At 39.8% G+C, this 15,736-nt stretch overlaps 1 protein-coding gene across 2 annotated transcripts in view; it reads left to right on the forward strand.

The window, feature by feature from the left end:
* Positions 1 to 15,736, forward strand: part of col13a1 (collagen, type XIII, alpha 1) — a 102,517-nt gene that overhangs the window by 59,436 nt on the left and 27,345 nt on the right. For both annotated transcript variants that reach the window (XM_044046011.1, XM_044046012.1), the window contains exons 8-20: positions 336 to 371; positions 463 to 489; positions 736 to 762; positions 1,307 to 1,333; positions 1,423 to 1,449; positions 1,528 to 1,554; positions 5,540 to 5,581; positions 9,605 to 9,688; positions 10,156 to 10,197; positions 10,664 to 10,681; positions 11,552 to 11,578; positions 12,636 to 12,680; positions 14,710 to 14,736. In XM_044046011.1, coding sequence (XP_043901946.1) covers positions 336 to 371; positions 463 to 489; positions 736 to 762; positions 1,307 to 1,333; positions 1,423 to 1,449; positions 1,528 to 1,554; positions 5,540 to 5,581; positions 9,605 to 9,688; positions 10,156 to 10,197; positions 10,664 to 10,681; positions 11,552 to 11,578; positions 12,636 to 12,680; positions 14,710 to 14,736 — 456 coding nt within the window. The remainder of the gene's footprint in view (positions 1 to 335; positions 372 to 462; positions 490 to 735; positions 763 to 1,306; positions 1,334 to 1,422; positions 1,450 to 1,527; positions 1,555 to 5,539; positions 5,582 to 9,604; positions 9,689 to 10,155; positions 10,198 to 10,663; positions 10,682 to 11,551; positions 11,579 to 12,635; positions 12,681 to 14,709; positions 14,737 to 15,736) is intronic.

A 15,736-nucleotide genomic window follows, 5' to 3' on the forward strand; every position in this document is an offset into this window, starting at 1 on the left:
ACCTTCTGGTTACAAGCCCAAATTCTTTCCTCTTGGTCCCCGACAGTTTATCTTCACCTTTTATGAAAACAGACGCTGAGGAGAGCAGTTGTTAGAAAGTGTGCGTCTGTGGGTGTAAACGCTGCCACTTCCTGCCAAGATGGTGGCGTTTTGGAAAGAACCTTCTTGTGCCACCACATTTCCACAAAGGCCCGACGAGCGCAGCTCTTACAATGATCAATTGTTGCGTTAGTAAAGCACCGAGGCAGCGTTTAGACGTCTCTGCTTTCACTAACTTGCCTCGGGGCAGATTCTTCCGTTGATTCTACGCTGATTGTTTTTCTGCTTCTCTTCAGGGACAACCAGGAACCCGAGGCTTCCCAGGCTTTCCCGTAAGTCTGACAGCGTTTTTCCTTCTTCTTCTACAGTAAGCTCTGCTCTCCACATGCACTCAAAACATCTCCCTCTCTTCTTTCATCACAGGGTCCGATCGGGTTGGATGGCAAACCTGTGAGTTTTCAGTGAATAACACACACACACACACACACACACACACACACACACACACACACACACACACACACACACACACACACACACATCATGAGCAGTCATTGAGCTAAGAGTGATGATGGTTTTATTGCAATGAGTGTCATTCTGGTTACGGTATGGCGGGCGGGCGGGCGGGCGGGGTTGAACGTGAAATGTCTGAGTCCTTTTCAAATAAATGAACTGTGTCTGTTGTTGTTTGTACAGGGACAGAACGGACCGAAGGGAGACATGGTGAGCGTTTCTTTATCCATCTGCAGCTTTTTCTGCACTGGCAGAATTTAGCCACTTATTAAAAGATTTGCCTTAAATAAATCCACACCATGTTAGAGCTATGATGTCTAAAAACGACGTTTGATGCTTTATCTGACTGTTAGAAACCCTGACATTTGTGTCACCGTGTAAACTCTTTGCAAATCAGCGATTTTACATCACAGCGCACATGAGCTGTTGATCCACTGCTGCCTCCTTGAGTGACTTCAAACGTGTTATTTTGCGACTCTGGCATTTAAATGACTGTGTTTAATTTGTCCTCAGTGACACAAACTAAGAGAAACAGCAGCTCCTGTGTCCACGTGAGCTAAAAATGCTGTTTTTCTCAGTAGACTTTGGTGTGGGAGAGTGAGTGTTTCCTGTAAAGACTGTGTAACAGTGAATTAAAGGAGATAAACACATTCTTAAGATACTATAGACTTTATTAGGTATAGATTTTATAGCGAGTTATTATCTGTAAATCCTTGTTTAAATGAAATGGACGCTCACTGCTGGTGTTTTTCAGGGTCACCGTGGTGTGAAAGGACAGCCAGTAAGTCTCTGAAATCTGAAGTTATACAATATTATCCCAGGTCTTTTGGGGGCTAAACACTAAACCACTAACATGTTTTTCATTTCTAGGGTGAACCCGGACTCAAAGGAGAGAAGGTGAGACGTTGTTTTGGTGGTTTTGCTGTCATCGTCTGCCGTGAGTCTGAACATGTGTTTGTTTTGTGTTCTCTGCAGGGCGTGTGTGGAGACTACGCCCACCGGGTAAGAATGCCTCTCACTGCAGTTGAAGGGCTAAATCTCTATTCTTATGATGGTGTAATGTAAGTGTTGCGCTCTGTTGTCTGTTCTACAGCGCTAAATGTTGCTTTTGTCGTGTATTTGAAATGTCGGGCGCTCTCACGGGCGGCAGAGATGTGATGTGTGGTTTAACACGGTACACAAGCTGTCGCTGTGTGTGCGCGATGAGTTTGTTTCTCTTTCTCAGACGCACTGAGGCCTGCAGCCGCTCGTACGGGACCTCCAGGGTTTCCCAGTGTGTGTGTGTGTGTGTGTGTGTGTGTGTGTGTGTGTGTGTGTGTGTGGTGATGGATTTTCATGATAAAGTCAAAACATTTCTTGAGCTTTTTTTCTGGTGTCATTTTAAATGACAGTGTCAGTGACTGTCGGTGTTTTCTTTCCCAGAGAGCGACAGAAACGCTCACATCAGGGAAAAAAGTGATAAAAATGGATGTGATTTCGTCCAATCAGGGACAAACTATTCATGGCAACGCTTTATTTTAACGAGCTGTCATTAACAGTTAAGATACCTCATATCAGGGGTTCCCAAAGACTGGGTCGGGGGCCCACAGATGGGACAATGTTTTAAATAACATGTTTAAAATGAAGTTTCTTCAACTGATCTATTTAAAAGTGCTGAAAATGAGTTGCAAATGTTGTTCTTGTCGCTATTTATATTCACACTAGTTCTTTTTTAGACGTCTTTAAAAAGTGTGTCCACATGTAAAAACACTACCTTATAAACACAAATAATTGCACATACAAGAGGTAATAAAATATGAATTAACATGTATTATTACCATTATCAAGTACTTATTAGACACAATTTAACAAGTGTAATGTTATGTACAGATTTATAAGTAAAAATAGTAAATGACAGCTAATTTAAAGGACTTAATAAAATGCTAAATTCTTTTTCTATGAAACTTGTTCATCGCTGATCAATTGCTAAAAACCATTTGTGATGGTTTGAATCTGATACGACTCACAATTTAAATTTACCGTCAGAAACAGTTTTTCCTGAATCTGACGTCACATCTTCATACGACCGCTAAAAAAACGTAAGAAGAATTTCAGGATGAGGAAACGTAAATGTACGATAATCAGTTTGACTCCTCGCTCTCTGAGGGAAATGAAAACAAACCTTTTCTTTACATTGAAATGACAGTAAAGGTTCAGTGTGGAGGATTTAGTGACATCTAGTGGTGAGAGTGCAGATCACAGATGTGCTGACTTACGCATTTTACGCAAATTGACACGTTGTTTTATTCTCAGAATCAGGATAAACTAACTTTTTCTTTTAAAAGATGTAGAAGTTGTATTTTATCGTTTAATTTATTCAATATTTTGTTAAAAGTTAAACGTACATACTTTTGTTTGTTTTTAGAGTGTAACTTACGCTGAAAAACAAAATGGTTGACAAACTTCAAACCAACACGTTATATTTGTTAAAACTTAAATTAAAATTATGTTCATTTAAACTGAAATTTGCAAGTACAGGTCATTTATTTATTGAGTATAAAAGATTCTTATAAGCAAACTTAAGTCCATTTTAATGTTTTATATTGCATATATATTTACATATATGAGTATATTTTATATTCATTTTTACTTTTAAGATGCACAATTTAATATATTGTGATTATTATTTTTTCAAAAATCAGCTTCAAACTCAAACTTAAAAATGGCTCTTAAATTACACTAAAATCACTTCTTACAATTCATTTATTTAATGACTATATACAAGATTCCTAGACACAAACTTAAGTCCATATTTCATTTATTAATTAATTATTAAACATGTTTTTGCTTTTAAGACACATCATGTTTCTATTTCACACCTGTAAATGTTTTTTATACGTAAATAAATTGGCGATTAAAGCCAATAAACACTCACTAATATTTTTTATACTTTTTATTAGATTTGCATTTGCATTATTAACATGTTTTATGTACTTTATCAGAATAGATGTTTATTGTTCAAATTAAAGTTTTAAAAACTCTTTCCTTTACACAAATTTGGACTCATTTGTGTTTATAAGCATCAAATAAGGTGTTTTTTTCACTGTTAATAACAGTTTATTACATATTAATTGAACCATTTTCTTTATTTTAGTATAAATTGTTATATTTTGTCATGAAGAGAAAACAAACGTGCGTCTCCACTTTAATCCTCCTCACTGAAGTGTGTGTGTGTGTGTGTGTGTGTGTGTGTGGCTGGATTATTATGGTGTTTGGTCAGCACTGACTCAGATTACCACTTCCCTGGTGTTGTAGGACTTGTTTGTGCAGGAGCTTCCTCTGAAAACGCTGGCTGCGTTACGCTCCAGTCACTCTCTGATGTTAAAGGTTTGTGGGAGGGGAAATAAAAAAGAATCAAAAACTCCTGGAGCCGGAGTTTGTCACCAAGTCTGCCGCAAAGAGAGCCAGCGCCTCCACAGCCGAGGCTCTCCTCCACCTCTGCTCTCCACCTCGCAAATGATTCTAGAATAATTACAACAAACAACAGAAAAATCTTTTAGATTTTCATCAAAAATCACTGGGATTAACTGAGAGTAAGAGTGAAGCCAATGTCAAAGTGAAATCTCTGAATTTACACATGTGACAACATGATTTATCACATATTAAAAGATATCAAACTCAAATCATTTGACAATTCAAGGATAAATTTGCATTTTCCTGCGATTTTTTTTTGAAAACAATTGAAAAGTTTAATCCCATCACAATAACAAAAATTTACAGTAGACTTCAAAAGTTTATCACAAGTTGAAAATCCCATCTATTTCTTTTATTATGACTTTTTATGACGTCATCATAAAAAGCAAAAAGTTGAGAACAAAAAATTGCAATTTAATAAATGGTTGTGATTATTATTTTTCAAAAATCTGGTTTAAACTAAAAATAAAATTGAAATCACTTGTTCTTACATTATTGGTCACAATATTTTTTTTTCTCATTGAATACGTGTTTTTTATTCATAAACGAAAATGGGCAGGGACTTTTAGGGTTTCGTAGGCGGAGCTTATAACTATAGCGGGTGGATTTGGTCCAAATGTAGCTTCTGTTGCTAAGAGATGAAGAACGATATTTTAAAAAAATTAGATTATTGTGACTCATGATATTATTGCGATAATTAAAGATTTTAAAACAAACCTAATTTTATTTTGGTAAGAAACTGGTGGCACTTCAAAATAAAATGCACTGTAAAACTTAACCTAGCTTATATTATTAAAAGAAGTAAAGTATAAATAACTTAATTAAATTGAATTGTGGATTAAGTTTAACAAGAAATATTTGCTTTACTTTTTTCGTTTACTCAAACTTTTGAGTGAATAAACTTTTTTATTCACTCAAAGGTTTTACAGTGTAGAATTGTAGAAAAACGCGTGTTTGTACTCACTACATACTACATTAGCTTAATTTCTGACAAACATAACAACAATTTTGCAGTTAAAATGTTTAAATATGATATAAAAAAACCCAAATGTAAAATAAAAGAGAGTTAGTTTTAATATTGGCCGCTCTTCTCTCTCTGTCTCATACATTTATATTTGGGTGTTTTTGTGGTGGAGCGCTGAAACAGTGAGGAACAAAAGCAGCGCACACTTGCCCACTTTGACCACATTTATACCCGTACTTATATTTACTTATAACATATAACGTATATATTTCCATTGAAACTAAATCCTACTTTACAAATAAATGAATGGGGTAAAAACTAGTGTTTAAAAGTGTTAAAACACTAATGTAAAGACATGAACTGTATTTGTTGGAGGTATTTTTACCGTTTAAAGACCGAAATCTAATGGAAATATGTACGTGAGGTTAAAAGTGGGCAAGTTTCCCGCCGCTGGTTTGTACTTGGTGCCCGCGGTGACCTCACCTGTGACTGTCCTCACCTGTCACCTGTCACCTGTGTCCTCTCTAAACGTGTCCATGTGATTATTATTTATGCTGCTCACCTCAACAGAAGCGGCGTATTGTTCAGCCGTGTGTCGGACAGTCGGCCACAGTAAGTCGATCGTGGATGTTGTCAAATGTTCGACCTTCACTGCCTCTGTTACTCTCTTTGTGGCAAGACATGGCGCCGACCTCTGCTCCGCTGCAAACCTAAGGGCCTGGTCTCACTGTCAACGGGGACAAACGGGGACAAACGGGAGCGTTTAGAAAGTTTGAAAACACATTTACTCCAGAGTCTGGGAGGTGACGTCTGTGTGGAGGGAAACTTTATTGTTGTTTGTGTGAGGTAAACAAACAGCTACGACCTCGTTTCTAATCTAAATAAGTCGTCCTGTGATACAAGTGTGAAGGGACCGTCTGTAAATTGCAACACTGACAAAGTCAGTTTTAAATATCTTACAGTGTAGTGTCTGTGTCGGAGAAGACTTCCTTTATTCTCTCCTGTAGATTATACTACATCGTCTGTTTTTTCAGTAACATCATAACTTTCATTCAACTAGTTCCTATGAAAATTAGTAGACACTTCACTAATCTCCTGTAGATTACAACAATACCTATTTGTGGGAAAAACTATATTTTTGGGGTATTTTTATTCTAAATATCAGCATAATACCGTGTAAGACAATAAAAATCACTATAATATGCACATATCTCCTGTAGATTATGCTACATCATCTGTTTGGGGGGGAAAAGCATATTCTTCCTTGTTTTATTCAAAATATTTGCTGATATCATCAGCATAATACAATATAATGCCCATAATAATCACTGTAGACTGTAGATTATATTACAGTCTATTTGGGAATAAAAAAATAGTTGTAATATAATCTACAGGAGTCTACAGTAGTTTGTCTGTGTTGTGTTTGTAGGCGGTCCTGCTCGTCGACTTTACTTTGAAAGAAATTGTGTCACAACAACATAAAACATTAATTATAAATAATGACATGATTGTTTTCCCCACACACGTCGCTGTAATTTTACAGACTTTTAGCTTGAAAAACAGAGTGATTTATTTATTGCTCCTCCCCCTTTTCTGCTCCAGGCCCGTAGTTTGCTCTTCTGGTGCCTCTGTTTTTGTTTTTTTTATTCTTCAACCTTTTATTTTCTCCCATTTTCTTGCTTTTTTCACTCTCATGTTCTTTCTCTTTTTCCTCCACATCCCCCTCTTCCCTCCCTCCCTCCCTCCCTCCCATCATTCTCCTCCTCTGTTGTTTCCTCTATATTCTGTGGCCTCCTGGTGACCTTTGCCCTGTGACCTTTTGGCACCGGTGGTCACCTGTACTTTGTGACTCCTCCCCCTCCCCCCTCCAGCAGATGTTGCCCATCACCGTGCGAAACATGCCCTCAATAAGCCCTCTAATCTTAAAACGCCTCAAGGTACAATTCTCTCTGACCCCCATGCTCTTCCTCCTCTTGCTCCTCCTCCTCTCTGTCCGGCCTGTTGATGCAAAACCGCCGCCATCATCCTCCGCCACAAATCTCCTCCTCTTCCTCCTCCTCTTCCTCTTCCTCCGCCATCAATGCTGAAATTAACCACCGTTTGGCTGCTGCTGCTTCTGAGTGTTCTGTCGTCTGTTTGGATTCAAACCAAACAAAAGTGACGTATTTAGCGATGTTCAGTGTCTCACAATCACTGGATCGGATATTTCACTCTCCCACACCAAAGTCCACAGAGAAAACCAGTGATTTTAACATCACACACACAGGAGTTGTTGATCACTAAGTTCAAACATCTTATTTTGTAAAATTTGGCGTTTAAAATTCTTTCAGATTAACTTCAGTGACACAACGTGACCACACGAGGCAGCAGAGGACCAGCAGCTCCTGTCTCCCCGTGAGCTTAAAATCACTGATTTTCTCTGTGGACTTTGGTGTGGGAGAGTGAGTGGTTTACAAACTTCACATTCCTGTTGGAAAACTCTGTCCAATCAACTTGAGTTGGACCTCAGAGACCAGGAAAGAGGCCTTGACGAATGTTGGCATCACGAAACCACGATTCATTTGTTTGGATTGGCCGGCGTTTGGCGTGGACGCGGCCCAGGACGACCACAGAGTGTGCGGTTGTGGCGCTGCATGACGGCACAAGACGTCTGCGATCGTGACAGTGATTGATTAATTTTTTTTTGCCCAAATACTGAGAAAAAAAAAGGAATTTTCCAGTGCGACAAGTTGACGATGATCCCAAACTAATGGCAAAAATCACTCAGGAGTTTTTAATCAAAGAAAAAGTGTGTTTTTTCTGACTTAAATTCAATTTATTTATGTTTTTAAGGCAAAAAGTTGCACCAAACATAGAGTTCATTGCTTACTGTGGTATTTGAAAGAGATTTGAGGAACACATGAAAGATTATAACCCTGATGCCAAAAAGGAGGAAAATATCTTCTCCCCCTTAATTCTGTTGGTATAACCCAGTCAAACTGACCTATTTTCATCATTAATTTGATCTTTTTTTTTTCTTCCAGTAAAATTGGTGTAAATAGTTTTTTTATCCAGAGAAGTGTTTCATCCTTCACCAAACAAATAATGAAAAGCATCATTTTTATGTTCTCAAATATGAATCTTTCATCGCGATTTAATTTAGTCAAAAAAATGTCAGCTTTTGCCAAGAAAATGTAATAAAAGCACGTTTTTTAGTGATGTTTAACCTCAGAACACATAAATCATAAATCCTGTCACATCATCAATCATGTGATTAAACACGCAGCTAATGCAGACGGATTTGTTCTCCATTATCTCAGAGTAGGAGTCTGGCAGTGTGTTTCAGCGCTCGCTAACAAAGTGATTTTCAAAGTAAAAACGTGGAGGTTCTTCTTTTAAACGGCACCATATGTGAAGATAAATCATGCGACGGCTCTATCATTCCGTTTTTAAACGCTGTGCCAGACTCGCTATCCGGTCTGATAACACAGCGGAAACATAAAGAGAGACCTGCTGCAGACAGGAAATTGATCTCATGATTTACCAACAAGAGAAGGAGAGAAAGACGTGAAGCAGGAAACATCTCAAAGACAGGAACAGATGATTCAGGATGTGAGGCAGCCGCTGAGGTGTGTTTACTCTCCTCATATCCTGTTCTCACTGTAAATTTCCTTTATTTGATTTTGTTTAGTCTTGGTTCTTGTGTTTGAGATGATTCCCAGGGCTCAGGTTGTCAGTGACAGAAGATCTCCAGAAGATCAGCTGACGCTGGTGAAGAAGCAGCAGGAGATCGTATCAAAGTCAGAATCACTCCCACTTCCTTTCAAATATAAACAATAATAACTTTATCTCTGCTCCTAATACGACTTTTACCATTTTGAGAATTTAAAAAAAAATATACAAGAAGGTGACGTGATCTTCAAGAACCCAATGACCAAGACCAGACTTTTAGGACTGAGACCGAGTCAAGATCAACACTGTTTGTCTGGTCTTTATCTTGACTAGGTCTTCCCTTTCTTGGGTTATATTTGACTTGGTCTTGACCCGGTCTCATTCTGTCTTGGTCTTGACTTGGTACTATCCTGTCTTGGTCCTGGTATTGACCGCGTCTCTTCCTGCCTTAGTCTCAGTGTTAACTTGGTCTGAGTCTGGTTTGGGTCTTGTCTGCATGGTCCAGACTACAACGCTACAACAAGAACTCGGAAAAAACACAAAACTTAAAATAATCTTCTCTCCTCCGTAAACAGCTGCCATTTCAAATGTCTTCTCCTCACGACTGAAAAACCCAAACAACACAAAGTTGCCGCTGTCTCCTGAAAACGTTTGTGTCATCGAAGTCCTCAGTCGTGACTTGAAGGCTAAGCTAACACTTTTTATCAGTTTCAGTTTTCTCGCGTCTTTAGTCTGGTCACAGAAATCCCTGCTGACTTTCCTCGTGAGTAGAACTTGTCGTACGACATGTTCTCGTGTGTTTAAAATGGAATGTTTGTGCTGAAGCTTTGAAAACCACTCGGCTTTGCTCCCCAGCTAACCTTCACGTCTGCACCCTCCGCCATCGCTGCATAATGTTTGCAGTGCCGTGATTGTGTTGTTCGCATGTCCAGTGTGAGACGAGGCTCTGTCCGGCACGGCAGGTCGTAACTCTTGGTCTTTCAGCAGGGCGAGCCTGGAGCGCAGGGACCGCCGGGACCTCCTGGACCCCCCGGACCACCGGGGAACGCAGGCTTGAACGGCTCACAGGTGAGTCCAATTTCGGTTACAATCCTACTGAAATGTTGACACGCAGAGCAAATCAAGAACCACCTCATCCACGTGCATGAGCTTTGGGTAACAACCAAAAGACCGAGATTGTGGATACAGGAGGCCGGAATGAGCTTTCTCCACTGGACCCTTAGCGATGGGGTGAGGAGCGCGGATGTCCGGGAGGCGCTCAGAGTAGAACCACTGCTCCTCTCGATGTGGAGGAGCGGTTCTAGTGGTTGTGGCATCTGGTTAGGATGCCTCCTGGATGCCTGGTTCAGGCATGTCTTTCTGGGAAGAAAGGGCCGACCCAGGACATGCTGGAGGGTTGCCTGGGAACGCTCCAGAGGAGCTGGTAGGAGTGGCTAGGGAGAGAGAGCTGTCTGGGCTTCCTTGCTAAGGCTCCCGCAGAAGTTTGGTCAGTTTTGTAGATTCTGTGTGAAGATATTGTCGTTTCTTTGATACAGGGTAAACCTGGTGAGCCAGGAAAACCAGGAAAAGACCCGAGGGTAAGTCCGGTTCCTCAACAAAGTCTCCACAAGCTCATGTTTCTGCAAACCACAGATCTATGAGCTCAGGTCTTTAGTTCTGATTGACCTTCATAAGATGATCACGAATGGGTTTATGGGTAATCTACCTTCTTATGATAGGGTTTGTTAATGCAGCCATGTCGGGAGCTGCTGTTAATAAATGGTTTTACTAAGTTGTAGTGACTGTGGTAAAGATGGAACATGCCAAGTTTAGAAGTTTAGAGATATCACGTTTGAATTGAATGAAACTTCATAGTCAAACAGTTTCTTTCTATACAGAATAAACAAATATATCATTTTCTGTGGTTTGCAGAAATTTGGAATGTGAAATGTTTTTTTTGTCTCCCAGAAAAACGTTTGTTTGTTCCAGAACTTTGTCATTAGTGAACGTTTGTTTCCTGACATTTACCTTTTTTTTAAAAAAATGTCTTTGTTGTTTCCACAGCTTTTACCAGGACTGAAGGTAAATACATTTTCTCTTCTTGTCCAAACAGTAAAACTAATGTTTTGAATGAACTCGACTCTCATTAGCCTGACTGTGGCCTTTTATAATGATGCCAGATTCATCACACACACACACACACACACACAGGCCACAAGAAACACATGATGAGGTCATGATGTTTTGTTTGTCATGGTGTGTGAGCAGCTGCGTTTCCTCAGTGAAAACATGGCCGCCACTAAACAAAGAACCCATCCAATTAAATCTATAGATTATATATGCAATATCAAGTGACACAAAGTGACCACACGAGGCAGCAGAGGACCAGCAGCTCCTGTGTCCCCAGTGATTTGAGCTCTTGGGGACACAGGAGCTGCTGGTCCTCTGCTGCCTCGTGTGGTCACTTTGTGTCACTGAAGTCAATCTGAAGGAAGTTTTTCAAAAGCCAAAGTGAAATAAAATAAGACAAAATAAGACATTTAAACACACACACACACACACTCCTGTGTGTGTGATGTAAAAGTCTTTGGTGTGGGAGAGTGAGTGTTTTACAAACTTCAGTCTTTCTCTCAGACTGAATAAAAACAAAGACGTCATAGATTTCTTTTTTAGAATCTGTTATTCTTGGTGTTCCCTCCGCCGGCTGCCGTGTTTTCACTGAGACGGTTCCAGCGAGTCTCACCCGGGTTCTCAGCACAGGAACAGGTAACTGTCTGCAGACAACAGAAACATTCACGAGTCACAAATCAGGTCTGAGCTCATGTGATTCTGTTTCTGTCAGTGTAAATCTGCGTCTGTGACACGGGCTGCGTATGCACTTTACTTTACTGTGTGTTCACTCTGTGCTCGCTCTCTCTCTCTCTCTCTCTCTCTCTCTCTCTCTCTCTCCAGGGCGAGCCTGGTGTTCCAGGGCAGAAGGTGAGCTCCCGTCTGTATTTCACCTTTGATGAATGATATACATTAGTTCAGACTTGGATAGATTGGGAAGCAAATATTTATAATCCAGTCGAAAATCTATTGTACACATTGTCCACTGAGATATTTATGGCTTTTTCCCTGTGAACAGAAAAGCAATAAGCGTCTACTTTCCCCGGGTAATGGTGGACCTGTGTGTATATCATGTGCTTTCATGTATCTGTGGGGGTTTCATGCAGGAACAGAAGGAAGTCACGGGTTAGCATTTCTGGTTGCTTTTGTTTGACAGAAATACAAACATTAAAGCTGAGGGTTTTTGCCACAAAGCACCAGGAACTTCAGAGACTCGTGAACTGTCCTGGAAACAAGGTCATTTGTATACAAGCAGCAAAATGACCTTGTTTATGAAGTTTTAATCCTGTGGTTTTTAGTTGTCTCAATATCCTCATGTTTACTGCAAAATAATAAGAAGAAGTCATCTTAAATGACCTTTTTACCAGTGTAACACATTCAAATATGCATTAAATATAATCTAAGACTGATAAAACCCAGGCAACAGATGTGTAGTTAGTCAAATATTGGTGTGTCACGGCTCACACTGGTTCTCTTAGTAAATCAACTCTGTCGAGTCAGTGTTGTTGTGTGTTTTATTTGTGTTTAATGGTCACTGTTGCTATTAAACAACTAAAGTTGAGTTTCATTTTTCAGTTTACATCAACATATAAACACAGATATAGAAATAGTGACGTAATAATATTAATAACAATGACAAAAACTGACAGGAATTACTGATATCTCTTTTGTTTCTTATCCAAACTTGACCATGCTAAATGACATGTCACCTGTGAAGTTATGAGACAGACACACAACAAAAGTTCTCTTTATGTTTTCTTATTCTGACATCATCGACATTAAAGCAGATAATATATAAATAATAAAGTCATATTCTCTCTTGCATTTCTTATCCAAACTGAATTGTGTCAGTTATAGACAGTTATAGGATTAACAGATGGTTCCATGCGTTGATGTAAATCTTTGGTGTCTCTTTGTTCCTGCGCAGGGCGGTCGAGGAGACGTCGGTCCACCAGGTCCTGAAGGACCACAGGTAATTCACTTTCTAACTTGAACTGAGTTTTTCTGACTTATTTTGCACAAGAATATACAACAGACACAAAAATGAAACAGTCAGTGATTTTACTTCTACAGAGAAGACGATTAAAAAAAATCACAATATGTGTTTCTACACAAAGACAACGATGGTACGAACCACAAATGTGTAACAATATCTGTGGCTCATTCTCTCAATTGAACAATGTTGTTCTGTCCTTGAAATGTCAGAAAATGTTCGATCGCTGTTTCCCAAACCTCAAATTATTTATCCACAAACCAAAATATATCATGTTTACTGCTTTCTTTCGTACATGAGGCAAAAAATAACAATTACAATAGATTTTCACAATAGTTGGCGAAAAAGGAATCATTTCATGATGTTAACGTTGCGTCGTTCTTATAAAACACCACAGTGTTGTTGTTTTTAGTGTTCAATGTATATTTGCTATAGTTCAACATTTGTAACATCTGCTGCTATGTTTATGGTTTTGACCTTTAATCAGTGGAAAGTGTTTACGGGATTATTACACAATATTCTCAGAGATGGACGCGGCTTGTACACACACACGCACACGCACACACACACATTAATCCAGGACATTATGTGTCTTCATTAGAGAGCAGAGAGACGACTCGTCGTTTGTTGCTTTGGAGGTTTAATAGAACAGTGAAGAAGAACCTGGAGTCTGTGACTTTTGTCTTTTGTCCGTACTTTGAGTTCCAAACATGCAGCAATACCAGCAGAGATTGTGGGGGGCACAACAATGAAGAAGAAGAAAAGTCTAAACAGGCTTTAAAACTGACAGAAAGCTTCTGTGTGAGATGGTGTGGAATTATTTTTAATTCTGTAGACCGTCCGTAATATGCTACGACTTGCATTCAACCACCACCAACACTGAAGAGGACTGAGCACAGGTTATGAGGTTTTTACAATCCTGCTGTTGAAAAATGCTTCACCCACAGTTGGAGAGGATTGTTAGCACCGAACTCTTTCTTCTCTCAACTGTTTGTACAGCTCCAAATACCAACACACATTATCTCAAGGCTCTGTACATACACAGCATTGTAGAGAGCAGAGAAACACAATGAGCAAACACTAGGTGTCAGTGGAGAGGAAGAACCAGACTCAAAGATGTGCAGCATCTGCCAGGACAGGTTGTGGTGAAAGGAAGAAATGGGGGACAGAGGAGAGGACAAGAGGGACGTGAGGTAGAGACAGAAGAGAGCGACCAGGAGCAGAAATACAACAATTATATCAAGTTTGAAGTTTAGACAAGATCAGGATGTTCTCACAGGAAACGTTCAGAACAATCTCCAGACTTCAGGTCTCAAAGCAACTCATTTTGATCTACAGTGTCATAAAACCATGCAAAATAATGTGCACATTTCTGTTGTGATTGATCTTAAATGCAGTCTTCACCTTCACCTTCAAACGGAGCTGAAATAATTCAGTAAATCTGAATGTTCCTGCACTGATTTAATCCTTCAATCCTCTCCACTGCTGCAGGAACCACAGTTTCCACAGTGTGACTCTCAGAGGAAGTCATTGTGTCTGACGTCAGGTATAAAAACAGTAAAGGTCACAGTGAAAACATCGTGTCCCTTTAAAGTTTATACCTCAGCTTCTCTCCTTGTTGCTGGAAGCTTCTGTGCAGATTATTGCCTCGTAAACGTCGGCTCTTCTTCCCTCTCACTTTGTTTGAAATCAGACCAGAATCGTGTTTCCGTTTTCTGCCACAAGCGTTTCTTTTACGAGCTCACCACGCTGCAGAGCTGAAGGTCACGCAGAGGATGGGAAACAGCCGAGGCCTTCAGAGGTAGATGTTCTGAAATAGAAGCTGTTCCTTCAGGATCTGGACTGAACAGGAACAAGAAGAAACAAGAAACTAAACAAAAATCAGGATAAAGATCATGAAATCAGATGAACTGAATCTCTTTTTAGCTTTTATTTTCTTATTTTGTGAAACTTTTCATAAACCAAATGTTTGTTTTTGTTCACACACTGTGTTTGCTTTGCTTCACAGGGAGTTAAAGGAGACCGAGGCACTGAGGTAAGACTTCATGTTTTCATTGATTTCATTGTCTTTGCTGTTGTGAGTGTGAAGATGACGACACGATCAGGATGTGAATCGAAAACAGTCCTTACAAGTGTGCATATATTAAAATGATGACTCCCTGGGAGTTAAAGAGAAAGTTCAGATGTGTGAAAGGGTGAATGTATGAGTTACTAAATCTGATCTTTATTGCAGTTTGACAGCGTCTGTGTCACTTTGTAAACCGCTCACTCTCCCACACCAAACTCCATAGAGAAAATCACTGATTTAAGCTCACAGGAGCACAGTAGCTGCTGGTCTTGTGCTGCCTCGTGTGGTCACTTTGTGTCACTTGGGTAAATGCGAGCAAAGGATTTTAAAGCCAGAACTTACGAAATAACTCATTTGGATTTAGTGACAGAGGCAGCAGTGGATCAACAACTCCTGTGTGCTGTGATGTTAAATCGATGATTTTCTCTATGGGCTTTGGTGCAGGGGAAAGCACGCGTTACAAAATGGCCCACACCTGTTGGAAAAGTCTGTCTCACTGTGAGATAAATACTTTTGAAGTTATCTTCAGAGAGGTCAATCATTTGTTATGTTGCTAAAAATCAGTTTTGACTGTGTTGCACGCTGGCTCTCGCTGCAGGGGGCGCTCACGGCACAGTCAGTGTTCGTACAATCATACCACCACACTTCAAAAGACCTGAGCTGTCCCTTTAATTAGTGGGGTAAATGAATGAGGAATCACCTAGTTGCTGGCCACTGTTTAATTTAAGTTTCCAAGGCAACGGTGCTGCTTTGATGCCGCCTCCTCCTCCTCCTCCTCCTCCTCCTGTCAGCTCCATGTCAGGAAGGAAAAAACTCCTTTTTCCCCTCGAGCTTTTCCTCATTTCTCAGTTTCCTTTTTCTCTTCGTCCCTGTTTGAAAGAAAGAAAGAAAGAAAGAGTGCGTCTGCTTTTAGTGTCCGCGGATTTTCTCTGAGCTGCTTTTCTCATTCACTCTGTAGGGAGTTGAA

Source organism: Solea senegalensis, linkage group LG15, assembly GCF_019176455.1.
Source record: "Solea senegalensis isolate Sse05_10M linkage group LG15, IFAPA_SoseM_1, whole genome shotgun sequence".
In the NCBI taxonomy this organism is placed as follows: Eukaryota; Metazoa; Chordata; class Actinopteri; order Pleuronectiformes; family Soleidae; genus Solea; species Solea senegalensis.